General features: G+C 45.5%; 1 protein-coding gene and 1 long non-coding RNA gene across 3 annotated transcripts in view; both read left to right on the plus strand.

Moving 5' to 3' along the window:
- The window catches only part of anapc1 (anaphase promoting complex subunit 1), a 41866-nt gene extending 38383 nt beyond the window's left edge, over positions 1–3483 (plus strand). The window contains exons 52-53 of the mRNA XM_086173413.1: positions 463–594; positions 2644–3483. Coding sequence (XP_086029539.1) covers positions 463–594; positions 2644–2795 — 284 coding nt within the window. The 3' untranslated portion in view covers positions 2796–3483. The remainder of the gene's footprint in view (positions 1–462; positions 595–2643) is intronic.
- A 2400-nt stretch (positions 3484–5883) lies between these two features.
- LOC147236745 (uncharacterized) overlaps positions 5884–27225 on the plus strand; it is a 45309-nt gene continuing 23967 nt past the window's right edge. Inside the window, exon 1 of one of the 2 annotated variants that reach the window (XR_015108778.1) lies at positions 5884–6049. This is a non-coding gene — a long non-coding RNA (uncharacterized LOC147236745). The remainder of the gene's footprint in view (positions 6050–27225) is intronic. The other variant, XR_015108777.1, reaches the window with a different exon arrangement.

A 27225-nucleotide genomic window follows, 5' to 3' on the forward strand; every position in this document is an offset into this window, starting at 1 on the left:
GAATGAATGAACCAGCAATTTTGAGAGGCATACACACACACACACACACTCTTGCACAGAGCGGCAGCAGACGGTCCAGACCCGCCTTCGGTCCCAGTCTGAAGCAGCCTCCGGTTTCGAGGGGAAAACCGAGCTGCGGGCCTCCGACCTCAGCTGTCAAGAATGTTCTGTTTTCATTTTGGACGCCGTCCCGTCCATTACTCCACTTCCTGTTTCCCAGAGTCGGCGGTGAGGAGCGAGATGATGATCGGACCCGGCCCTCCGGGCGCTCCGATGAAAGGCTCTGGGAGGGAGGGAGGGGGCGCCCAACAGCTGGACGGTGATTGGTCGACTGTGTCCGCTGGGTCTGACGACAACTACTCTAATAATGGGACTATCTGCCAGGGCTGGTGGTAATGATGCGTGATCACGTGATGTTTGCACCTCCGGGTGACCGAACCCGCCTGCCTTTGCTCCCTCCAGGAAACGGCGCAGCGCTGAGGTCCTACCTGCGGGGCGAGCCCCTCCCCGAGGACGCCCTGTCCGCCGAGCTGGCCTGCTTCCTGGTGTACCGCTCCATCCCGTACATGGGGAACTCGCGCGCCCAGCTGGAGGGTAAGACGAACGCTCATTCAGCACCCCTTTCGGAATAACGCTGAAGAAGATCGGAGATGTTTGCTGTAACCTCAAACGCCAAACCCGCTGAATATGTCGGTTCCTCGGCTGTCTTGGTCTCGCGTTTCGTGGGAACTGACGGGAAAGCATGTAGGGCAACGGATGGATTCGTGAATCCCACCTGGAGCCACCAGCAGCTCTCAGGAAAACCTGAAAATGACGGTTTAGATGTTGTTCTTCAACGGTCTCCATGATTGATGGGCATCTCACCGCTCCCTCAGAGATGATATGGTCCATAAAAACACTTCCAAACTTTTAGCAGTTTCTAGAACCTTTCCAGGAAGTAGTCCTCCGCAGAGAAACCAGGGTCCAGGGACCTTCAGCTCCTAGAACCTTCTTAGCTCCTTCACCCGGGCAGGGTTCTGCCGCTCGGTGACAGGTGGAACTCACAAGCTGCACTCAGAACATCTTGTCATTTTTAAAAACTACTTTCGTCACTGGTCAAGTTTTCTTGCGACCAAATGGACAGAAGTGGCGATAAATGGAGCTGCGAAGAGGTCCAGGCTCTTCTGGCTTGCTACGCCTCAGAAGGGTCTCCAGGTCTCGTAGAGAAACATCTACATTTTGGTAGCATTAACTAACAGCTAAACAGGGTTCTTCAGGTAGAAGATAAACGACCATCTGATAGTTTATGGTTGTTCATGAACGCCGTGGCAGCTCCCACCTCCATGGTGTCCGTTATCTTCCTCTCACCCTTCTTCTTCTCCGCTGGCTTGTTTCTGAGCGTGGAGCATAATGTCCACGTCCCACCGTGGTCTCCTCACTGCCTGAGGGAATGCGAATGTTTCCAGGCTACGTCTTGGAAACAAACTGGAGCTGGACACTGCTGAGATATTTTCTGTCTAAATAGTGGCTTAAGAAGGTTCTCAGTCATCCAGGTCCATGTCATCCCAGTCGTCTTCCTCCTCCTCGTCTTCTTCATCGTCCCGCTCTTCTTCTTTGGTGGTTTGTGCAGAAGCTTGTGTCCCACTGATGCCCACCACAGTGGTGCCGCCTGTGGGGAAGGGAAGAGCAGAAAAGGTCCCACTTCCTGGAACCAAATTTCCGCCGTTCACTTCTTGGAACTGTCCTGTCCACACCTCTGCTCCTTTCTGCGTTTGCTCAGCAGGTTCAACTTGAAATAACATCACGGGTTCCCTGGAGCTGCAGGCCCAGAGCACCGTGTCAACAGATTAGAGAAGATATGGTTCGCTGCAAATGTATCAACAGACCAGACCGATTCCGGGAAACATGTATTATAAGAATAAGAATAATGAGATGAGATGAGAACAACTTTATTGATCCCGAAGGAAATTGTTTTGCCAGAGTTTCAAGTAAATAACACAACAGTAATAGATAATAGTAGAAAGGAGGAAGAATAAGAAATATAATGAAATATGAATTGTCTTAACTTAACTTAACTCTTAACTTAAGAACACCTTTATTCATCCTGAAGGAAATTGTTGTGCCAGAGTTACAAGAAGAATATAACAATAATAAATAATAGTAGAAAAATTGTATAAACAGTAAAAAATAAGAGAAAAAGGGAGAATAAGAATAAGACTAAGAGTGTTTTAAAGTAATAAGTGAAAACTGTAAAGTGTCTCAAGTAACAAGTGAAATATATTGAGTGCACAAGAGTATGAAAAAATATTGTATATGTAGCTGTTATGAAATATTGCAGTTATACATACATACTAATATTGTATTACAGTTTACCTAATTACAATTTACAGTAAGTGGGTGAGTTTTTTTTTTTTTTTTTTTTAAGGTTTTAAGATTTTATCTCGCTCTTTTTCGCTTTTTTTATTTATTTTCTTTTAAGGTTTTAAGATTTTATCTCGTTCTTTTTCGCTTTTTTTTATTTATTTATTTATTTTTTAAGGATTTAAGATTTTATCTCGTTCTTTTTCGCCTTTTTTTTTTTTTTTTTTTTTTTTTTCCCTCGGAAGCCAGAGTGTCCTGCCTCCTCCGAGTGGGTCCCGCAGTGTAACCTCTCCCTCCCTGCAGGCTGCTCTTCGCTGGGGGAGCTGCTGTCCTGCAGCAGCCAGCTGGGGATCCCTCTCCGAGACCTCCTGCGGCTGCTGCCCGTCCTCCTGGGCCCGGCCGCCGACGCCGCCGCGCCGCTGACGCGGCCGGGTTTCCCCCTGCTGGCGCACTGACCCCGCCGACTGGGCCTCCGTCAGCTTGGAAGTGACCTCCTCCTCCTCCTCCTCCTCCTGGACTCGGCCCCTGCGGAGACGGGAGGAACCCCTCCGAGATGTGGAACTGATCAACCGTAACCTTTTTATCAAGTGTTTTTCTGTTTTGTTTTTTTTTTTTGTTTTTTTTCACCGTGCCATATCGCGGTGCGGGCCAATCAGGAACGGGGTCGGGGCCAATCCCAGAGGGGGGGAACGGCTCGGTCCGCACCTGCAGAAACCGACAAAACCGAGGACTTTTCTCCACGCTGCTGCTGGGCTGCAGACCCCGGAGGTCCTCGCACACGGACTCTACCGGCGGAGTCAGACTGTGTGTCGCGGCTAGAAGATTAATCCTAATTTTTTTTTTTTTTTTAATTGACGCGGAATTAGTGCGCTCTGCTTTCGGGGGAAACGTCGGCGAGTTTTTCCCCCCTTTTTTCCCCCCAGTAAGAACGTCGAATCAGGTCAGACGCCGCACTTATCATGATGGCCATCTTCCCTGCGCCTCCCCTCCCATCATGTCCACCTCGCATCTCCTCCTCCTCCGAGGCAGGATGAAGCCTTCTTTTCCGATGAACCCCTCCTGCAGACGCCGTCCTGAGCGAAGCCCGCCGGTTCCTCCCTTCGCGTCCCACAACCTTTTTGAATAAACCCCATCGTACTCCCATCTCCTCGCCGTGTGATCTCCTCCTGTGGCCTCTCCCGCCGCGTGACCTCCCGTGACGCCGTTGTCGATCTTTCCTGCCACAATGAGCGCTGTGTTTCATCTCTCTTCCGGGGACTTCCCTACAATGTCAGCGCCGGAGTCATTGTGAGATTCTAGATCTGTATCAGAGTGGAGGTGGTGGAGGCGTCCAGATGCACCATCTCACACACACACACACACACACACTCACATTTTGAATTAGCAGGAGGTTGATGGTGCCATTGGTTGACCTAAATCTTTGAATTATTAATAATACTGTCATTATTTGTAATATAGCTGATGGGAAAGGGAACTGAAGGGTCACGAGAAGGTCCCCCCGCTTGGATTCCCACAGGGGTCAGGAGGCTCCACGTTCCGCGTGGGGTTCCTCCGGGTTCTCCGGGTTCCTCCCAATGTCCAAAAAACAACATGCAAGAGGTTCATTGGAAACCCTGAATTGTCCAGATGTGTGAATGAGATGGTTCATGGTTGTAGGACTCCATATGTGGCCCTGTGATCTACTAGCTGGATGTCTATATATGACGTGCGATTGTTTTACGTATGAGAGGATGAATAGTTTTGATATATGAATGGGTGACTGAGTGAATGCTTGTGTGTCTATATGACGAGCGTCAAAATGACTCATGAATGAGTGTCTATATAACATGTGGATTGCAGAGTGAATGTTGTTTGTCTGTATGACATGTGATGGGCTGTATGTATATGACACGTGGTAAATTAATAGTTTTATTTTTATGACTCATGAATGACTGAGTGAAGGGTTGTGTATACGGGCGGCCTTCTGCCTCGACCGCTTCGCAGCAAGAGGGGAGGAGGTGTGTGAGGGTTGGGAGCGACATGCTAATAAGAGCTAATAACAGCTACATGCTAGCAGCTGACATGGTACATTAATAGCTTGAATATACACAGCATAAAACAACAATGGTGGACTGTCTTTCATACCAAAACTGCATTTCCTCCTCGGGGTCTCGGCTCTTGACCCGTCTATTCTCAGTATCGGCTATTTTGTGCCGCGCCCCGGCCCCCGCCGCACCAGACACGCCTGTTTATTTTGTCCGTTTTTACAAGGAAGGAACCGGTTGCGCTGGAATTTGATGTGACGGAACGTCAGTCCGGAAAGATCTTTATAGCTGATTCGACACGAATCGTCGGCGTCCTCGCCCTCAGACAAAAAAAGCTGGGAGGAGCCCTGAGGAACCCCACGCAGACGAGGGGAGGGCATGGAGACTCCACACAGGAAGGACCTCCTGTGGGAAACCCAAACGGGGACCTTCTAGCTGTGAGGAGGAAGCGCCGACCAAAATGATGCCCCGCTTTTACGCGGCTCCTGAGTTCTCCGCGGCTCGTATTGGACCACGGATCGGGTCGGACGCTCCTCTCCAGGATCCGAGGTCGGGACTTCCTGGAAGAGATTTAGGAAAGAATGCGCAAGATTATTCCCAGACGACACTCGGGCCGGGATGTGCAAACACACATTTTTCTCAGGGTCTGTGGGAAACACAGAAACAAACACACACACACACACACACCCATATTTGTTCCCATCATAATCCCAAGTGTGTGAGAACACACCCACTGATGTTTCCTCTCAACACACAGACCGGAGATCACCGAGATTGGTGTTAGACGATCTTTTAAGACCTTTTAAGGATGCATGCAAACATCAGGTCAGACCTGTGGACCACCAAGCAGCAAGAAGCGCTAAACATCTCCAAACTTTTGAGGGTTGGGGTCACATCTGTTTGGTTGTAGGTTGCAGTAGAGGGAAGAAAACACCCTGAGGATGTTTGAAGGAGACGACAGACCCTCTTTTAAATTTATAAATCGTTTAAAAAAAATATGTACACAAGTCAGCCAATATTCCAAAAAAAAATCCAAAATCAAATCAGTAAAAAAATTAAAAAATATTAAATAAATGTGTTAAAAAAATGAAATTGGTAATCCATAAAATATTCAATAAATGTATTCAATAAATACATGAAGAAACGCATACATTATCCAATCCATAAATCCAAAAATTATTCAAAAAGTAACCGAATAAATTGCAGTAAATCTTTAATCATTCAATCCTCACACACTCAAAAATCTGTGTATATGTATAAAGTCTTATTTTTGATTCTGGAGAGCTCTTAAACTTTTCAAAAACCCCAAATTCTTTTGACGAAAAAAAAAAAAGTGCACGCAAGTATTTCTCAACAATTCTCCTCGGACGAATGTGCACAGGGAGAACTTGGTGAGGGGAAACTCTGCTGACAACTTCATTCCGCATGCAGCGTGCATGCGCGTGCATGTAGCGGGGCGTGGGACGGGACCTGCGTGGGGTGTGTCCAAACACACCAATAAGTATCGAACCGCGATCCGCTCAGCCTCCTCTGAATGGCGGAGCTGCAAAGGAGGAGGAAGCACCTCCTCCTCTTCTTCCTCCTCCGCGTGCACGTCACCCCCCCCCACACACACACCCTGCGCGTCCACGAGACTTTGACGGCGGAGGGAAAAAGTTTTTGCGCACAGAAGCGGACGCGGAGCGGTAAGTGTGTGTCTTCTCTCTCTGTTTTTACTCGATTGTTTTATGAATCAGAGATAAGGGGAAGGAGGGCAGGTCACCTTTTTGCACAAGGAGGAAGAGGAAGAGGAAGGGGGGGTTGGAAGAAGAAGAAGAAGAAGAAGAAGAAGAAGAAGAAGAAGAGGAGAAGGTTTCATCTGCTGCAGCTTGAAGAGGTTTTAAAGTGCTGGAGGGGCAGAAAAAAGGAAGTCACACTCTTCCTCTTCCTCTTGCATTTTTTGAAAAGTGTAATTGAATGAAATGCTCTGAAGCGAAGGCTCCCTTCTTTGTTTTTTATTTTTTTTATTTTTTTTTATTCTATTTAATTAATTCATTTATTTATTTAGGTTTTTTTGGGTGGTGGTGGTGGTGACAACCTGTCGTTTTTCCCATTTATACCCCTGTTTGGAGTCCTGTACCCTCCCCCCCGACAGGTGTGTCAGCAGGTACGGAGGGAGGATTTTGATTGGACGAGACAGATTCTCACTGGGCTGCAGTGATGGATCAGATGAAGCAAAGTTTGGTGCCTCCAAGCTGACAGTCAGAATGTTCCAGAGGGTTGGATTTCTTTCTGTGCGGAGTCCCGTGTCTGCGTGGGGTTCCTCGGGGTTCCTACGACCTGGACCCCGATGGGACCCCTTCTCTCGGGGTGGAGATGATGAATGAATGAATGATTGTGGAGCAGATTTGGAGGGTCAGGAGAAGAGTTGAGGCCCCTTGGCGATGCATCGGGGTTGGGATCCAGATGTTTGGACCGGAGCCCGTCTCCACTCCGGTCTGACCGTGGTTCAACAAACATCTGGCCTTGAAGTGGTCCCTCGCCGACCATCTTCTGGGTGCGGAACCCTCGTGCAAAACACTATCTGGACGTGCTTTTTTTTGAGGGCCGATAGCTTCGGGGCTCCTGCCTCGAACCCGCGCTGCAGCGCCGGCTCTGCAGCGCCTGAGCTGCAGAGCCGCCAGTTTCGGAATCATCGACGGTGGGTTTCCCACTCCTCATTTCCTCCTTTCATGTGGCCATGGACTGAGACCTGTAGAGCTGCCAACACGGAAATGAACTTAGTATGTGTGTGTGTGTGTGTGTGTGATTAATGACGCAGCCTCCGTTCAAAGGGGGTATTTTCAAACAGCCTCCTCAACCACACAACTCCCCCTCTTGTGATTTACATCAGCTTTGCATGTGCGGTAGAAGTGGCGTGTGGTGTGCAGGAGGAAACAGGACTTGTATGCACGATTGGAACGACCCCCGTCACACACACCGACACACACACATACACACACACATCCCCAACCCCACCCATGTGTATTTGAGGTAGTGAAAGATGCTGGCAGGTCATGTCAATCCAGAGGCTTTTGCGTAATTCCTGCTCCTGGTCCGCTCAGGCTCGGGAGTTGACAGGTCGAGAAGCGTGAGGGCCAGGGATGGAAGCAAGACGTAGACGTGAGGAAGAGGAGGAGGAGGAGGAGGAGGAGGATCATGTAAGTGATGCAGAACGTGGCCGTGGGAGGTTTGTGGCCGATGAATTTCCCTGGTGTGCCGTTTCGCAGGCGTAGTGATGCATTTGACAGAGGATAGGTGGATCCCCCCCAGCTCACCTCTGGAGCTTGTGGAGCTGCAGGGGTGGAGAGGGAGGGAGGACCACCACCCGCGTGGACAAACCAGTCGTGGCAGAGTCTCCTCACAAGTCCTGAGTGGGTTGCAGGAAGTGCTTCATATAGATGAGTGTATCATCAGCATAAGTGTAGCAAGCAGGGGATTTGGTGTAGTTCTCTGTTTGGCCACTAGAGGGCGCCAAAAACACCCATAGTCAATGGGGCCGCGTGTGCGTGCAATTTGTGGACGCTCTGGTCAAGAATGATGGCCAGTATCTGGATTCTGACAGTCGGGCGTGTTTTTGGCAAAATTATCTCACGGGCAATAAAACGTCCGCAGCGTCTCTTGGCGCCTGCGGCTGCGAGGAGGCCCGACCTCGCCGCCTTCCCCTTCCTTATCTTCTAAAGAGCTGCTTCCTCTGCAGCGCGGCTGCACGTTTTTGCATCGCTGAAGCTCTACCTTGCTCGCGGTGCTCCAAGTTCAGGATTCCAGAACCCTACCTCCTCGGTGCTCCAGGTTCACGCAAGGTCAAACCAGTCATTTCCCATCAGAAAAACGTTGTCGACGGCTACGGTTGGCAGAAAGCATGACAGTTATTTTTAGAAGTGTGGCTGAAGGAGGGGGGGTTGTGGTTAGCGGGGTATTTGTCAGGGAACTGCTGCGGCACGTGCGTCCGCGCTCTGTTCAGTCAGAACCACTGGTTTCCAGTAAAGACTTATCGTAAGAGGATGTGACGACATTTGAAACCGTTCAGTGTGTGTGTGTGTGTGTGTGTGTGTGTGTGTGTTCACTCATCTTGTGCAACCTCAAGATTTTGTGCAACAAAACGGCGAAAAAGCCACACCTTTGCCCTCATCGGCGACGCTTTTAATCTATATAATTGTGTTTTTATTGAACCTTTATTGAACTCAAACTTGAGGCTTTTACTTTGGACATCCGCGCATGCCGGATGTTTTTGAAGATCCGGATTGTGAAGGTCCAGCGGTTTTACAGAGCAAAGAGCAGCGGCGAACCTGAGCTCCGCTCGACAGCGTTGCCTGTCGGTGTGTCTGTGTTACAGCGCTCCCCAGCGGAGGACATGTGTAATCACTAGCTTCGACAGCTTCGAACCGGAAGGTGGCTCAGCCGCACCCTTCTGCTCAAATAGGCGACCTGCAGCTCACCTCAAACTGCTCCCACACTTTGCATCTCCCTTTTCAAACATTATCATTCATTCCGACCTCATATGGAGACAAGCAACCGCTCACCCTCTCATTCACACGTCATGGAGACATTTATTATTGTTTTAATGACCAGAATACTTGCAAAAATTGTTCCTGTTGTTATCATTTTATCCGAATTAATGAATGAATCAAGCGTGCGCTCCGGATTCGTTTTTAATCTGTGTTTGTATTTCACCCTGTCGCCCCGTTTAGTTTTTCCGCCCTCCTATTCGTATCGGCCGGAGCCGCGTGTCGGAGCTTTTCTCGTTCCAGATAGTTTAACGAAGCCGAGGGTGAAGCTCAGAGCAACGTGGAGGGTGGAGAAGAGGTGGAGGAACGTGTGCAAGGAGGTCCGAACGGCTGGAGAAGAAGTGTCGGGGGGGAGAAAAAAATAGCAGAAAAATGGAGAAGACACGGGTGAGGAGCAGCCATGTTGTCTGAGGAGAAGATGCAGAAGATGGAGATGTGGAGGTTCATCTTTGGGAGTGAGGAGGATGGAGATGATCTGGAACAAGTTCATCGGAGGGACGGCGCATTGTAGATGCTCTGGAGATAAAGTCACACTGAGGGGGTTTGGACATGGACGGAGGAGGGACGGTGAAGACCTGGGTGGAAGGACGCTGAGGTTGGAGCTCCCAAGCAGGAAGTCTAGAGGACGAACAGAGACACAGGAAGTTAGATGGTGTGAGAGAAGAGGATGCAGAGAAGAGGCTGAAATGGAGGCAGACGATTGGCTGAATGGGAAAGCCCAAAGAAAAAGATAAAGATTATAATTATAATTAATAATTAATATATATAATATCAATAATAATGATTAGATTGTTATTATTATTATTACTACTACATATAATAATAAATAATATAATGTAATATAATAATTTTTATTATCATTGGAATGATAACTATCATTGATGTTATACTTTATTATTATTATTACATTGTATTATATTATTTATTATTAGATATAATAACAATACTAATTATTGTGTTATTATTATTAGATATGATAATAATTAATTATATAATATAGTAATAACAATAATAATAATGATGATTATTATTGGAATGGTAACTATTATTGATGTTATACATTATTATTATTATTATTATTATTACATTATCATGTATTTTTTGCTAGTATATAATATATTATTATTATTAGTATTAGTAAAATAATAACAATACCAATAATTATTATCATTATTATTGGACTGTATTTGATAAATTGATAAATTCCTCTAGACCTCCAATTTCCAGCATCCATCTACCAATATATTCACTCTCCCATCTCAGTCTGACTTCTCCCAAACATCTACCACGTGTCGTCCCTCTGATGGACTCATTCCTGATCCTCTCCATCCTGGTCGCTCCCAAAACCTCAACATCTCCATCTCTGCGACCTCCAGCTCTGCCTCCTGTCTTTTGGTCATTGTCACAGTTTCTAGTCCTTGCAGCATCGCTGGTCTCACCACCGTCTTGTCCACCTTTCCTTTCATTCTGGCTGACAGTCTTCCATCTTATAGCACCCCTGACACTTTTCTCACACTTTTCTCCACCTGTTCCAACCTGCTCGAACCCGTGTCTTTATCTCTGACAGAAATCTCTCTGTCCTCATGTAATTCCCCTCTTCACCTCTAGAGGGCGCTGTGCTCCACTTGTTTCAAACTCCCCCGTCCGCTCAAATAAAAGAGGTGTTTGTGCTCCTGCAGCTCCATCAATGCATCCTTTCAACTCGTTCGTTCCCAGAGGGCGAATGTATGAACCCCCCCGCCCTTTCATCCCTCGCTCCCTCGGGGAGGACGGAGGTATTGATTGGATGGATGGAGGTATTGATCGGAAAAAAAAAACTAAAACGCAACAATAGAGCCGAGCGGTGAGAAGCAGCCGGCGTTTGGTTCACACAGCAGATCAGGGCAGGGAGACACAGCTGTGTGTGTGTGTGTGTGTGTGTGTGGGTGTGTGTGTGTGTGTGTGTGTATAAGTTGCTGGGACTTTGTGGATGCAGAACATTTGGCTTTCTGGAGAAGATCCAACAACATGCAGATGAGCAGGAATCTTTAGCCTGGTGTGTTTAGCACACTTTTTTCCCTACTCTCTCTCACACACACACACACACAAGTTCCCACCCTGTCCTGGTGTGTTGCTAGGCAGCAGGCATCTGTTGACCCACCCGGGGGGGGGGGGGGAGATGATGTTTAGACTCACAAGGAAATGAATCACACCTCTTGTTCCATCTGACTCACTGAGAGCAAGGAACTCTTCCAGGCTGGACTTCAGCGCTCGAGGGTGTGTGTGTGTGTGTGTGTGTGTGTTTCAGGGATGTAGGGTGGGAACGAGTGGGGAGGACAGGAACCGCACCGGCAGAGGGGGGCAGATGAAGATACATGAGTCTTTTACAGAAAAGCTCCTGGAGGAGGCACATGCAAGTGTGTGTGTGGGCGGGTGTGTGTGTGTGTGTGTGTGTGTGTGTGTGTGTGTGTGGATGCCTGCCCATCTCCCGCCCAGAGGGGGTTTCCATGGCGAGACATCGGCGGACGAACCGTTCCGTTCCACGTCAGCGGAAAAAAAAAATAACAGAAAGTATGCAAAGAAGAGGGGGTGCAGAAGATGGAGGTCCTGGTTGGAGGATGTTGAGGGTGAAGCTTCCAGGCTGAAGGTCTGGAGCGACACCAGAGAGGAGGCATGTGGAGGGAAAGAGGACAGGAAGTGAGTCGGTGTGTGAGCAGAGGATGCAGAAGCAGGTGATTGGCTGTAGCTTAGAAACAGACTTGACTGGTCATATCCTGCACGTCCTGTCCTGAGCCGGATGATGATCGCCATGCACTTGCTGCACGATACTGTGCCATATGTGTGTGTGTGTGTGTTGTGAAACTCGTGGGAACTGCCTGGGAGGATGTGTGTGTGTGTGTGTGTGTGTGTGTGTGTGTGTGTGTGTGTGTGTGTGTGTGTTCAGCCGAAGGGCTCCGAGGTCCCCCGTGCAGCCTGGGAGGTTGGTCCCCGGTGGATCCGCTCACACACTTTCCGCTCGTTGAGTCCACGAGAGGGCGATGGCGAGTTCAGAGTCCCCGTTTCGGGATGAACAAAGATGGCGGTCTGTTTCGTGGCGTTCCGCGGCGCCATTAAACACGCGGCAGCATGTGGACGGAGAATCCTTCTCCCTGGTTTCTACTGACGCCACATTATCTTGAGCAAACCTTACAGCACTGCCCCCTGCAATGAAATAAATAACGCCATTTATGAAATAAATAATAACCAAATAACCCTTTTCGAGTCTTTTACAAAAAAAAAAAAAGGAACATTCACTTTATTATAGACGCAAGTGTTTGCAGCTCTCAAATCAAATTCACTGTGAAAACCAGAAAGCAAGCTAGGAAACCCAACTGATACCAACACAACACATTTAACTTCCAGGATGCTTGTAGAACCGATTTTATCCCAGTAGATTTCATTCTGATTATATTTGTATTATCATTTGCACTATGATTATAAAATCATAATGCATCTCTGGTAGTGTTGGGGCCAAAATGTGGAAGCGGGAAGTTTGGGGAGCACTGCTCTTTATGATGTTTGAATGAATGGGTGAATGTTTGTATGTCTTTGTATGACATGTGAATTTATGTCTCCTTACAAGATGTGAATGGGTGAATTAATGGTTTTATGCCGATATGATGTACAAACGCCAGGGTGACTGTTTGTCGCTATAAGAAGTGAATGAGAGGGTGAATGTTTGTAAGTATCTATATAACATGTGAACGATTGAATGAAGGTTTATGTCTCTTTTAGACATGTGAACGAGTGAGTACATTATTTTATGATGTGCAAATGACAGGGTGAATGTTTGTCTCTATATGACATGTGAATGAATGACTGCATCGTTTTATGTCTATATAATGTACAAATGACAGGGTGAATTTTTGCATGTGTGAGTGAGAGGGTGACTTTAAGTGCTGATATAATATATGAGCGAGTGAATGAAGCGCCACAAAACTTGTGAATGAATGGTTTGTAGAATAAGAGGGTGAATGTTTGTAAGTATCCATATAACACATGAATGAGTGAATGAAGGTTCTATGTCTGCATGATGTACGAATGAGAGGGTGAATGTTTTTATGTCTCCTGATGAATAATAAGTCTCTAAATATCTACATAACATCTGAATGAGTGGCTGAAGGTTGATATATATTGAGTATTGATAAATATATATATATATATCTTTGTGGCATGTGGATGATTGAATGAATGGTTGATGTCTATATGATGTACGAATGAACGGGTGAATGTTTGTTTATCTCTATAAGAAGTGGATGAGAGGGTGAATATTTGTTTATCTCTATAAGAAGTGGATAAGAGGGTGAATGTTTGTTTGTCTCTATAAGAAGTGAATGAGAGGGTGAATGTTTGAAAGTATCCACATGTGAATGAGTGATTGAGGGTTTAAGTCTCTGTACGAGTTGTGAATGGCTGTGGATAAAATGAACAAGTGATGGGAAGAAGAAAAAGGGCAAATCCAGCATTTTTTCTGCTGTTTCTCATGACTTTCATACAGGGGTCCACACACACACACACACACACACACACACACACACACACACACACACACAGAAACGTGGAGTGGTTTGATACCTCAGAATGCAGTAAGTCATTAGAGGAGAAGTTGCAGCGCGTCGGAGGAAGTCGTGACTCAGCTAAACCGTTCAGCTGAAGACCTCCGCTCTTTCTTTTCACTCCTGCCTCTTTCCTGTCGTTCTCTCGCTCTCTCTCTCTTTCTCTCTCCCTTTCTGTGTGTGTGTGTGTGGGACGATAGCTGACTTCCTTTGCGATGAGTAAAAAATTCCTTCTTCTCTTCCTCCTCCTCCTCCTCCTCACTCTCGGCCTTTGTCGTCCTTCTTCAGTTTTCACTGAAGGTCCCGGCGAAGAGGAGCGATGAGGCCAGGCTGGCGGGTAAGTCAGAGCCACCGTCGCCCCTTTGACCTTTCACGGTGTTTCTGCTGGATGGAGGTGACTGCGGGAGGTTACCGAAGTAAGAATCTGATTGGCTGTCTGTCCGTGACGTTGATCCACTGTTTCTGGACGGGACCAACCGGGTGGCGTCCGTCTGGTGTCCGTCCAGACTTGTGGACTTGTTTGGTTTTAGGCGCTTTGGCTTTGGCCCCAAAAATAATAACGGCGGTTATCCCGTGACTCAGAAGTGGCGGTTTGGATGCTCAAGCTCCTCCTGATCTGCCGGAAGCGGCATTGAGCAAGGTGTTGAACGCCCCCGGCAGATCGTCCCCGTCCTGGTACGTCCAGGTGTTACGTTACGCTGATGACGCTGTGCTGTATCTTTTAACTGAATGCGATGACGCAAAGGACCCGAGTGCCTCCCGGCAGGATGGCGAGCTCCGCAGGGACGCCTTCGCCGTTCCAATCTGGCCTTGTCTTCGGTAGATTTCTATTTTTACCACCGGGGTTTGGCCGCTCCTTTTTTTAGTAACTTTGTCTTGTTGAAACGTGTCCCTGGACCTCAGCACCACCAGCTGTAGACCTCTTCAAAATAAAAGCCTACATGGAGCTTGAATCACCTCCCACTGCCTATTTTTTCCCCTCAAGATTACATTTAACCTCGAAAACTACCCAGAAGTACTTCACATCTATGTAGTCTCCAGGACATGTCTCCATTTTTGGAGCCTCTCTAAGAATTCCATGACTCGTGACCGTGACGGTTATCTTCTAATACCTCCTTCATCTTCTTCTCGATGTTCTAACCGAAGCATTTGCATATCATCTCACACCCACGCACGGCAACCTTTTTTTCTGTCAAGCAAGACGCCCCTGCTGCCTCCCCGTTTATGGTAAATGTATGTTTTTGTCATCTGTGGGTATCCTGTCCACCACCGAGAGCTGCGCTGCATGGGTAGGCGTGGGAGGGTAGAGATGAGACAGAGAGGGCCAGAGATGAGTCAGCGCTGGCTTGCTCGGGAGAGAAGCTCCTCTGTAAACTCGTGCTATCAAGAATACAGTATCGTATGAAACTGTAAATACTTAGTAATCCCTTAACTTCAGAAAATGTGTAGTTGTAACACGACTGACTTTCAGCGGAGGTACGCCGCTGAGCCTGGTACCGTGAGTGCCAGCCTTCCTTGGCCAGAAAAGCTCGCCTACTCATTTCAGCAATTCTGCCAGTAAAACTGTGATTCATGCAATTACCTGTATGATCATTCATCTTTATATACAATTAGCGAAGCTAGCTAAATTTGATAGTGTATATCATTCATTCATACCGAGGTCGATACTCATAACGGGAAAGCAACAGATGGCGTGTAGTAGTGGTAGGCTAGAAATTCCATTGGCTGCCATCCATTGTGCTAAGCTAATAAACGGAGAATGAGGATGCTCAGCTGTGCAACAAACGGGCAAAGAGACCGGTGTCCCTTACCTTCTCGTGTGGATCGCGACTTTTCCTAGACGTGTGCCAAGCGGTCAGGAAGGCAAGTAGATCGATAGCCAGGTAGCCCTCGATTACTTAGAAAGTCTCAACATTTAGCCAGATTAAAAAAAACAAAACAGCCACAGATACCTAAAAGTTTCTTGTTTGGACAACAGCAACTCCCTCCTTGCCGGTGCCCCGGCAGTGACCATCAGGCCTCTAGAGCTTATTCAAAAAGCGTCAGCCCGCCTGGTGTTCAACCGTCCCAAATTCTCCACCTCAACTCCCCTTCTTATGTCCCTTCACTGGCTCCAGGTAGTCGCCCGCATCAAGTTCAAGTCCCTGGTTCTCGCCTACCGGGTGGTGAATGGGTCTTATCTCCAGGTTATGGTCAAGCCACATGTCCCTACCCGTCCCCTCCGATCTGCCGCCTCTCGGCGACCGACCACCCTGTCACTCCGAGCCCCCGGCTGCCGATCCAACCGGTCTCTCGGCTCCTCGATGGTGGAACAAACTCCCGAAAAAGGTCAGAACAGCGGGGTCGCTGCCCATCTTTCGCCATGAGCTGAAAACATACCTCTTCACCAAGCACTATGTATGTACCTGGTTCTGAGATGGCTTTTTGGTTGAGTGGTGACTACTTGTACTTTGGATTTTTGGTGACTGAATTGCACTTCTTGTGAGTTGCTTGTAAGTTGTCTCCCGAATGACTGTATTGTAATGTCATGTAAAAGTGGCAGCGGGTAAAAAGGTGTAAGAATAAGAATAATAAGAATAAGAACAATTTTATTCATCCCGAAGGAAATTGTTGTACCAGAGTTTCAAGTAAAACATAGCAATAATAAATAATAGTAGGAAGGAGGGAGAATAAGAAATACAAATAAAACTATAAAGTGTCAAAGTCAAGGCTATAAGTGTTTTAAGGTCTTAAAGAGTACAAAGATTTGAATATTCCCTTCGGCTGAAGGAGGAGGAATTAAAAAGTCTGATAGCCTCAGGTAGGAAAGACCTCCTGTGGCGTTCAGTGGAGCTCCTTGGTGGTATCAGTCTACAAAAGACAAGACATTGGCAAGACCAGCGATGCCGCAGTGACTGACCATAAGACAGGAGGCAGAGCTGGAGGTCGCAGAGATGAAGATGCTGAGATTCTCTTAGGGAGCGACCAGGATGGAGAGGATCAGGAATGAGTCCATCAGAGGGACGACACATGTTAGATGTTTGGAAGAAGCCAGACTGGGATGGTTGGGTCATGTACAGAGGAGGGATAGTGAATATATTGGTAGATGGATGCTGGAATTGGAGCTCTAGAGCAGGGGTGTCCAAAACTATTTTTTACCTATATAAACATCTTCTTCTTCTTCTTCTTTCGGCTTTTCCCGTTAGGGGTCGCCACAGCGAGTCAACTTTCTCCATCTAACCCTATTCTCTGTATCTTCCTCTCTCACACCAACTACCTTCATATCCTCTCTCACTACATCCATAAATCTTCTCTTTGGTCTTCCTTGAGACCTCTTGCCTGGCAGCTCCAATTCCAGCATCCGTCTACCAATATATTCACTATCCCTCCTCTGTACATGACTGAACCATCTCAGTCTGGCTTCTCTGACCTTCTCTCCAAAACATCGAACATGTGTCGTCCCTCTGATGGACTCATTCCTGATCCTCTCCATCCTGGTCACTCCCAAAGAGAACCTGAGCATCTTCATCTCTGCAACCTCTAGTTCTGCCTCCAGTCTTTTGGTCATTGTAACAGTTTCTAGTCCATACATCATGGCTGGTCTCACCACTGTCTTGTACACCTTTCCTTTTATTCTGGCCGATAGTCTTCTATCACATAGTACCCCTGACACTTTTCTCCACCCATTCCAACCTGCTTGGACCCGTCTCTTCACCTCTTTTCCGCACTCTCTTCACCTCTTTTCTGATCTCTACTCCTGTAGCCTCACCGCTCCACCCGAGTTCCTCTCGTTCACACACATATATTCTGTCTTGCTGCGACTAACTTTCATTCCTCTCCTTTCCAGAGCATACCTCCACCTCTCTAGATTTTCCTCTACCTGTTGTCTGCTCTCACTACAGATCACAATGTCATCTGCAAACATCATGGTCCATGGGGATTCCTGTCTAACCTCATCTGTCAGCCTATCCATCACCATTGCGAACAAGAAGGGGCTCAGAGCTGATCCCTGATGGAGTCCCACCTCCACCTTGAACTTCTCTGTTACCCCTACAGCACACCGTACCAGTGTTTCACACGGCATACATGTCCTGCACCAGTCTAACATACTTCTCTGCCACTCCAGACTTCCTCATACAATACCAGAGCTCCTCTCTTGGCACCCTGTCATATGCTTTTTCTAGGTCTACAAAAACACAATGTAACTCCCTCTGGCCTTCTCTGTACTTTTCTATTAGCATTCTCAACGCAAATACTGCATCTGTAGTACTCTTCCTAGGCATGAAGCCATACTGCTGTTCACAAATGCTGACTTCTGCTCTCAGTCTAGTTTCCACTACTCTTTCCCATAACTTCATTGTATGGCTCATCAACTTTATCCCTCTGTAGTTGCCACAATTCTGCACATCCCCTTTATTCTTAAAAATAGGCACCATCACACTTTGTCTCCATTCTTCAGGCATCTTCTCACTCTCTAAGATCCTGTTGAATAATCTAGTCAGAAAATCTACCGCTGCCTCTCCTAGGCACTTCCACACCTCCACAGGTATATCATCAGGACCAACTGCTTTTCCACTCTTCATCCTCTTCAATGCCTTCCTCACTTCACTTTTACTAATTTTTGCTACTTTGTGGTCTACGATAATCACCTCTTCTACCCTTGCCTCTCTTTCATTTTCCACATTCATCAGTTCTTCAAAGTACTCTTTCCATCTTCCCATCACTCTTCTAGCATCTGTCAATACATTTCCCTCTCTGTCCTTTATCACCCGGACCTGTTGTACATCCTTTCCATCTTTATCTCTCTGTTTCGCCAACCTGTATAGATCATTCTCACCCTCCTTACTATCCAACCGAGCATACAAGTCATCAGAAGCCCTTTGTTTTGCCTTTGCTACCTCTATCTTTACCTTTCGCCGCACCTCCCTGAACTCCTGTCTGTTCTCTTCAGTCCTCTCAGTATCCCACATCTTTTTCGCTAACCGCTTTCTCTGTATATACTCCTGCACTTCCTCATTCCACCACCAAGTCTCCTTATCTACTTTCCTTCCAAATGACAGACCAAGTACTCTTCTACCTGTCTCCCTGATAACACTAGCTGTTGTTGTCCGATCATCTGGAAGCTCACCCTGACCACCCAGACCCTTTCTCAATTCCTCCCTGAAAACCATGCAACACTCCTCCCTTTTCAGCTTCCACCATTTTGTCCTCTGCTCTGCCTTTGTCCTCTTCATCTTCCTTGTCACCAGAGTCATCCTACAAACCACCATCCTATGCTGTCTGGCTACACTCTCACCTACAACTACTTTGCAGTCACTGATCTCTTTCAGGTTACCTCGTCTATACAAGATGTAGTCTACCTGCGTGCTCCTACCTCCGCTCTTATAAGTTACCCTATGTTCCTGTTTTTTCTGGAAAAAGGTGTTCACTACAGCCATTTCCATCCTTTTTACCTATATAAATATAAAAAAGATACAAAAAAACATAAAATATAAGAAAATATAGAAATATAAAATATAAAAAAATATAAATATACAAATATGAATATAAAAAATATTTAAAAAAAACTGGGCCATTTAACTTCTATTGTAATAGAATTGGCAAAATCAATAAAACGTTAGTTAACGATGCTTTTTTGATGGATTTTCCAAAAGGGTAAATGTAACCAGCAGACTGAATTAGCTCACCATAACGTCAATCTCTTCAATATTCAAAACAGAACCCAAAAAATGCACAACAAAGTAATAAAGTGTGACGAGATTTAACTGCAAGTGTCATGTGCGGCACATATTCAGTTATATTTTTAGAATTTGCCGCAGTTGGCCTGCGGGCCGTAGTTTGGAAACCAATGATCCAAAGAAACCAAAGAGACCAAAGAAAATATTTATGGAGGTAGTGAGAGGATATGAAGGTGGTTGGTGCCGACACCTGAAGGGAAAAGAAGAAGAAGAAGAAGAAGAGAACACGGTCATTTTTACACCGTTCTTTTTGCGCTTATTGAAACATTGCGTGTCGCTATAGCAACCCCCCCCCCCCCACACACACACACACACACACACAGGCGCTCCATCGATCATAAACTCGAGCTGCTAATTTCCATGCACCCCCGGAGACGTCATCCGGAGGAGTTCCAGAGCCTCCTGGAGATTCCCGGGGATTCCGGAGGATTCCCCTCCAGCCGCCCTCTTTCAGACAGGATGTGATGGTTCCTGAGATGGAGCGGTCTGAGGCCTTCACGGGGCCTGGAAGGACGGGCATGTGTGTGTGTGTGTGTGTGTGTGTGGATCCCTCAGTGTCGAGCCTCTCGTTTTTCGAGACGTTTTTGAACGTTCTTCGTCTCCTCGCAGGCCCTTGCAGGAAAAACAAGATGTTTTTCTCGTTGCCGTTGGCTGCGCCTCATGCCGTGACTCCTTGGATGGGGAATTTTTGCAAGCGTTTGATTGTGGCAGTCGATATCTGAAAAGAAGTGTGTGCTTGTGTGTGTGTGTGTGTGCGCGATTGGCTCGTTTGAACGTGAAACTACGAGGCCATCTGTCCTTAACCCTTTAACATCCTCCGATCAGTTATTTTTTCATTATTTTTTTGATTTAAAGTACCCCTGGTTTATCAGTGTTGTTATTACACTGTTATTAATGTTGTAATTACATTGCTATTAAGTTGTTATAACAAGTTTCGCCTTTTGGATTCCACGTTTTACAGTAAAGCGTGTTGAACACCGAAGGGTTAAATTGGCTCCCCGGCTTGTTCTGCAGATGTGTAATGTGGTTTCCCAGCGGGTGTGGAGACGCGGGGGTCGAGGTGGGGGATGTGTGTGTGTGTGTGTGTGTGTGTGTGTGTAGGGGGGTACATGCTGACTAAGCGCAGAGTCTCGAGGATTCGAATTAGACGTTATGCTGGTTTTTAATCTGGTTGTGATGGTGTGGAGTTGGATTTGGAAGCTACCATATTCTACACTGACAATCAATGGATCAATAAATCGATCAGTCAATAAATAAAGCATCGGGATCCCACTGAGGGGATGTTACAGCCACGAAAAGTTAAAAATATTAATTTATTGAGGTGTGTGCATCATATATATGTGCCGTATATTGCTTATATATGTATGTGTATATATATATATATATATATATATATATATGTGTGTGTGTGTGTGTTCGTGTGTGTGTGTGTTTGTGTGTGTGTGTGTTCGTGTGTCTGTGTGTCTGTGTGTGTGTGTGTGTTATGTGGTATTGTGACTCAGATGGTTCTAAATCAATAAACGTCAGAAGGGATCATCTTGTCAAAATGAAAATGGTCGTGAGTCAGATGTGTGTGTGTGTGTGTGTGTGTGTGTGTGTGTGTGTGTGTGTGTGTGTGTGTGTGTGTGTGTGTGTGTGTGTGTGTGTGTGTGTGGCGGGCGGTGTTCAGTTGTGCGCGTGGGTAGGTGTTCTATTGCACCTTTGCTAACTGCTTATTACACACTACCTCAACGTTTATTAGCTCAGATTACAAAGAGCCGCTCGGACACACACACACAAACCAACATACACACACACACACACAGTCTCACACACACACACGAACTGGGTTCATAACCTGGCCCCGGGAACCATCAGGGAAGGGGTTAGGTTCTGAAATAAAAAATAAAATATGGAAATAAAAATTAAATAGATATGTAATATGTATATATGAATAAGAATATAAAACACATAAAATTAATTAGTCAATGTATTAATTAATGTGATCTCATAGTAATAAATCTATGATGATTTTATACTATTTGATTATAAATTTTATATAAATGGTAAGTGAAAATTTTTATAGATCCTATATTACATACTGATGGTTGTTTATTATGTATTAATCATGATTTATCACATCCTATATCCAGATAAGATAAGATAAGATAAGATAAGATAAGATAAGATAAGATAAGATAAGATAAAATAAGAAAATATTTTATGTGATTTAGGGTGATGAACGCTGCGTAGAATATGTTATATATATGTTATTATATATAATATATCATAAATCTCAAATTTTCAATACTGACATCTTTTGTGCAGTTTTTTTATTATACTTCAAAGGGTTGATTTAGATAACAAAATAATACTAACAGGGCGAAAAAACCATGTTTAAGTAACAATTTGTACGATCGTAATTTGACTCATTCGTGTGTTCGTATTGATCATTGATCGATCAAATGACCTGAAATGTGTTTTTAATCTCTTTGTGACGTAGTTCCTCGTGCGTCCGCTAGATGGCGCTGTTTGTCGTCGTTTACTTTATTTCCAACCGTTCTCTTGTAATCTGAGTTTATGTAATCCGCGGATTAAAACCCAAATTTAAGACAGACATCTTCAAAAACAAACGGTCGGTTTGACAAAGCGAAAAATTCCACTCACAGTGTTGGATTTTGGGGCCCAAAAACACCTGCTCTGACAGGTGTTATTACACTGTTATAACTGTGTCTTAGTGTTATTACACTGTTATTACTGAAGGAGCTGGTTCGTGTTGAAAATGAAGAATGTGTGGAAGGTTGATCTTCTCTGGGTGGAGGTGGAGGTGGAGGTGGAGGTGGACACGTGATGCTTCCTTCAGAGTCCCTCTGAAGACAAACACCTTCTCTTCCTCTCTCTCTCTCCACTTTTTCCCCCTTTCTCTGTTTGAATTTCTCTTTTTTTCTCCCTCCCTCTCTCTCTTTCTCTCTCTATTTTAATCACTCTCTCTCTCTCTTTTTCTCCCTCTGTCTCTTTCTCCCCATCTCTCTCTCTTCACCCTTTTTTTCTCGCTCACTCTTTTACTCTCTCTCTTTCTACCTCTCCCCCTTTTCTCACTCTCTCTTTTTTTCTCTCTCTCTTTTTCTCTTTCTCATTTTCTCTCTCTCTCTCTTTTACTCTCTCTTTTTATACCTCACCCCCTTTTCTCACTCTCTCTTTTTCTCTTTCCATCTCTCTTTCTCACCCCTCTCTCTTTTCCTCTTTCTCTCCTCTTTTTTCGCTCTCTTTCCCTCTCTCTCGTTTACTCTCTCTCTCTTTCTCTCTCTCTTTCTCTTTCCCTTTTTCCTCTCTTTTTCTCTCTGTCTCTCTCTCTTTTTCTCTCTATTTTTCTCACCCCTCTCTCTTTTACTCTCCCTCTCTCTCTCTTTCACTCTTTCTCTTTTTCTCCCTCTCTTTTCTCTCTTCCTCCTCCCCCTTTCCTCTGGCTGCAGTTCCCCCTCTGTCCACTAGATGGCGCCATTGTCAGCGAAAGCAGGCCGTTCTGACGCGCTCGTCGATCCACTTTATCCTCTGCGATCCGATCGATTCCGATCCTTTCGATCGATCCGTGATCGCGGATAAAACCCTCGCACGTATGCGCACGCACACACACGCACAGATAACCGACACGAAACTCCATAGAGCGTGAAATAATCCGTTTATCTGTCCGGTAATAGCGCTGTCACAAACAGCGGCCTTTTTGCCGCTGTTATTCCACCTCCTCTAACAATAGGATCGATATCTTCATATTTATTTATTGCAACACAAACACACACACAAACACACACACACACACACACACACACACACACACTCACACACATACACACACACACACACACACACATCATACATGAACTGAGGTGTAACTCGAACTTCCTCCAAACTTTCCCACTGGCGTGTTTTTTCTTTACAATCATCAAATTAATCTAGAACTGGCGTGATTTTCATTTAAAGATCAACATATTCATCGATCACTGATTACAATCATATTGATTGCGTGAATAGTCTGTTTTTTTTGTTCTTCCCTGGTTTCGGAACGGCGAGACTCCAAACGCCGAAAAAAATACTCTTTTTAGAAATAAAAAATCGAAATACAATCGATAAATTTGATGAGATGGATGCCTAATCTCCATTTTATCATCTTATTTTATCGATGTAATCGATCCAGTCGCAGTTTATTTAACCATCCGCATTACCGACCCATGATCCCAATCCGTTTTAATCCCAGTCTAATTGAAAATAACACAACATTTTAAATTAATTTTAATGGAGTTTAAAATAATAATATCACCGCGGTGTTTTTATAAAGGTAAAATGTTAAAAAAATCGATGTTTAAAACAAATGCCGGAGATTAAAAAGTCTGTTTTTCCTTTTTAATATAGGTTTTAATTCCAATTTCTTAATAAAACAAAGAATATCGCGAGTCGAGACTTTGTTTTTCTTTCTTCAAACCGGAAGTGAGAATTATGTTTATTGTAAACGAGAGGAAGTGTGTGTGTGTGTGTGTATATGTGCGTGTATGTGCGTGTTGTTTTGTTTAAAAAAAAAAAAAACACTTTCTTTTTTTCGAAGAACGAAATGAACGCAAGTTTCGTTTTTACTGTTATTTTTCTACTGCATTTACATATAAATATGTACCTATATAAACTTTCACATCCCCGCGTGTGCGTGCGTGTGTGTTCGTGTGTGCGTGTGTGTGTGTGTTTGTGATCAAATCCGAAAACCGGGAAAAAAACACGCGCTACTCCCCGTAAAATCCCGCGCTGAGTGACGTAATCCCAATTAAAATCTAGCGCGGATTATTACACTGTAATAACTAATATTTTACGTAGTAATAACTAGCGTATCACAGTAATAACAAACCGGTAGGAAAAAAAATCCACGCGAGGTTTTTTATCATGTCATCACTTTGGGGCCTATTTTAGTAATTCAACGAAATTAATGTGATTATATTAGTTATGTTTAATTGTATTGCATGTTTAATACAGTTTATTTTCTCTCTCTCTCTTTTTCCCTCACAAACAAAAAATGCACAGGAAACCGTTCAAACGTGATGTTTTTTTTTGGATTTTTTAATCCATAAAATAAATTTAGAGAAACAGAAGCAAAAGATCGGCCCGGCGGGGGCGGCAGGATGTACTAACTGGGAGTTCAAAGGTCGTGACCTGGCAAGTCATTTTGTTAGCTGAGTGTCGAGCTGCAACATGACACCCCTGCAATTTTTGTGTGTGTGTGTGTGTGTGTGTGTGTGTGTGTGTGTGTGTGTGTGTGTGTGTGTGTGGGGTGAGGCGGACCCTGTGTCTTGTGTCTACATATTATCTAAACCACCTTATTTAAGACTTGTTTTCCATAAAACATATACAGTAAGATATTCATTTAAAGTAAAACCAGGAGCCTCATTTTAATTTATATGCTTCCATGAAGTTCCTCCTTTGTGTTTGACTTTTAGTACAGCAAACACACACACACACACACACACTTAAAAATCCATGAAAACTAGCCTTTGGATGCTTAATTTTATTTATTTTCCCCTGCTAGACAGATAATTAGATAATGTATCGTATAAATAACCTTACATAACCACCTCTTCTTTTTATTTTCACATCGGCGTGCAGCGACCTTTACATCTGCACCGGCGTCACGGCAACGACCCCCCCCCCCCCCCGCTCCCCCACCCTTCGGCCATCGCTTGTGTGGAAAATAGTTATAATGTGAGTTGTTGTCTCGATTGTTATCGCCCGGCTGCAGACACCCCCCCCCCCCAACACACACACACACACACACACATTTTTAACATTCCTGTGGATTCTTACGCTCACCGTCCCTCTCCTTGGTGTTCCCAGCAGTGTTTGAGAAAATAAACAAAACATGACGTGGCATCATGAAACTCGAACTGTGTCAGAACAGCAGCTGTGATTCTCCCCGGGCCGTTTCGGTAACCCAGGTAACCCCGGTAACCCCGGTTCACCTCTCGGGGCCGCACGCCGACCATGGCGGACCAATAACCGTCAGGTTCGGCACCTTCGAAATGAGAACCTCTTGATTGCCGGCAATGAAACGCGTCCGAGCCGAGAGCGTTCTGTTGTATCCGCATCCCATAATACTAACAGATTATCTGTACACGGTATTTACAAGATGGAAATGTATCTATATATTCATTCGTTCATAATAATCACGGCTCTCAGGGTGACGGGCGGTATGGATCCTATTGGACGAGAGGCGCGGCTCACCCTGGACCGCTTGTTCACGAGTCGTACAACGTTCACCCTCTCATTCATACGTCGGAACACTTTAGCTGCTTAAAGAGCATATAAAGCTTTTCATCCTTTAAGTTATATCATATGGAGACATAAAAATAATAACCCTGTCATTCCCACATCTGGACAATCTAGAAAACCTGCGTTATCCCTCTCCAACGCTTTCTGCACTTTCGCCCTTTTGTCCGCGACGCCACAGTTAGCAGTTAGCGCTTAGCAGCCGGCGGTCGCGTATTCGGCCCGGTTCCGTTTTCTCGACGCGAAGCTCCGAGAACCTGAGGACGCGTGAACTTGCCGCCGTGCACGGGAAAAGCCGCACTTGGATTTGACAGCCAGAACGCTGCATGAAAGTCACAAGTCACCTCAGGTGAGGTTAGCGTGTTGTTTGCTCGGTGGCCCAGAGCAGAACCACCCCTTCAGATGTCAGAGTGCAGCGACACACACACACACACACACACACACACACACGCACGCTGTTTGAATGATAAAAGCACGAAAGCCACAAAACCCTTTCTCAGTTTTGTTTTTCAGAAGTTGATGAGAATTTATAGCCATTTCGCCGCGTCGTCAACTAAATATGGAATGTTTTGAACCAGATATCCTCATATTCCTGGAACCCGCTGTGTGTGTGTGTGTGTGTGTGTGTGTGTGTGCGTACACGCCCTCCTCCAATGCTCAGAAACCACTGATCACCTGTTTATTCAGAAACATTTTGTTTATGACAAATTTCCCCTTTTTTCAGAAAGCACTTCTGTTCCCGTCTGCTGCGCTAACCGGTTAGCGAGTCTGCTTGCAGGATCTGCTCCTCCAGCCAGATCTGCGTGAGATCGATGTGAAACCCCTTGAAGACTAAAGCAGAACTGCGACCCGGCGAGACAAACGCAGCGCCGGATTAAGATTAAAAACAAGGGGTGGGAGGAAATTCTGTTAGCGGTTGGTGGCAGCAGCTTCTGTCAATCACAGGACCACGTACAGAGACATACACCTGTTCACGCTTTCATTTACATGTAGCCTAATATAGAGATAAACACCAATTCGCCATTTCATTTACATGTAGCCTTCTTCTTCTTCTTCCTCTTCTGGCTTTTCCCTTCAGGGGTCACCACAGCGAGTCATCTTTCTCCATCTAATCCTTTTCTCTGTATCCTCCTCCCTCACACCAGCTACCTTCATATCTTCTCTCACTACATCCATAAATCTTCTCTTTGGTCTTCCTCGAAACCTCTTGCCTGTCAGCTCCAATTCCAGCATCCATCTACCAATATATTCTCTATCCCTCCTCTGTACATGTCCTCTTCATCTTCCTTGTCACCAGTCATCCTACAAACCACCGTCCTATGCTGTCTGGCTGCTCTCTCACCTACAACTACTTTGCAGTCACTGATCTCTTTCAGGTTACCTCGTCTATACAAGATGTAGTCTACCTGGGTGCTCCTACCTCCGCCCTTATACTGTAAGTTACCCTATGTTCCTGTCTTTTCTGGAAAAAGGTGTTCACTACAGCCATTTCCATCCTTTTTGCAAAACCTACCACCATCTGTCCCTCTGCGTTCCCATGGTGGATACCAAATCTGCCCATCACGTCTTCATCCCCTCTAGTGCCTTCACCAACATGTCCATTGAAGTCTGCACCATTTACCTCTCTCTCGTTTTTGGGGATATTCTCCATCACTTCATCTAACTCATCCCAGAGCTTCTCCTTCTCCTCAAATTCACACCCCACCTGCGAGGCATAACCACTAACAACATTGAGCATCACACCTTCAATTTCTGTAAGTCTATC

This window comes from Fistularia commersonii, chromosome 2 (genome assembly GCF_037954325.1).
Source record: "Fistularia commersonii isolate RoL2024-O1a breed Wild chromosome 2, RoL_Fcom_v1.0, whole genome shotgun sequence".
Classification (NCBI taxonomy): Eukaryota; Metazoa; Chordata; class Actinopteri; order Syngnathiformes; family Fistulariidae; genus Fistularia; species Fistularia commersonii.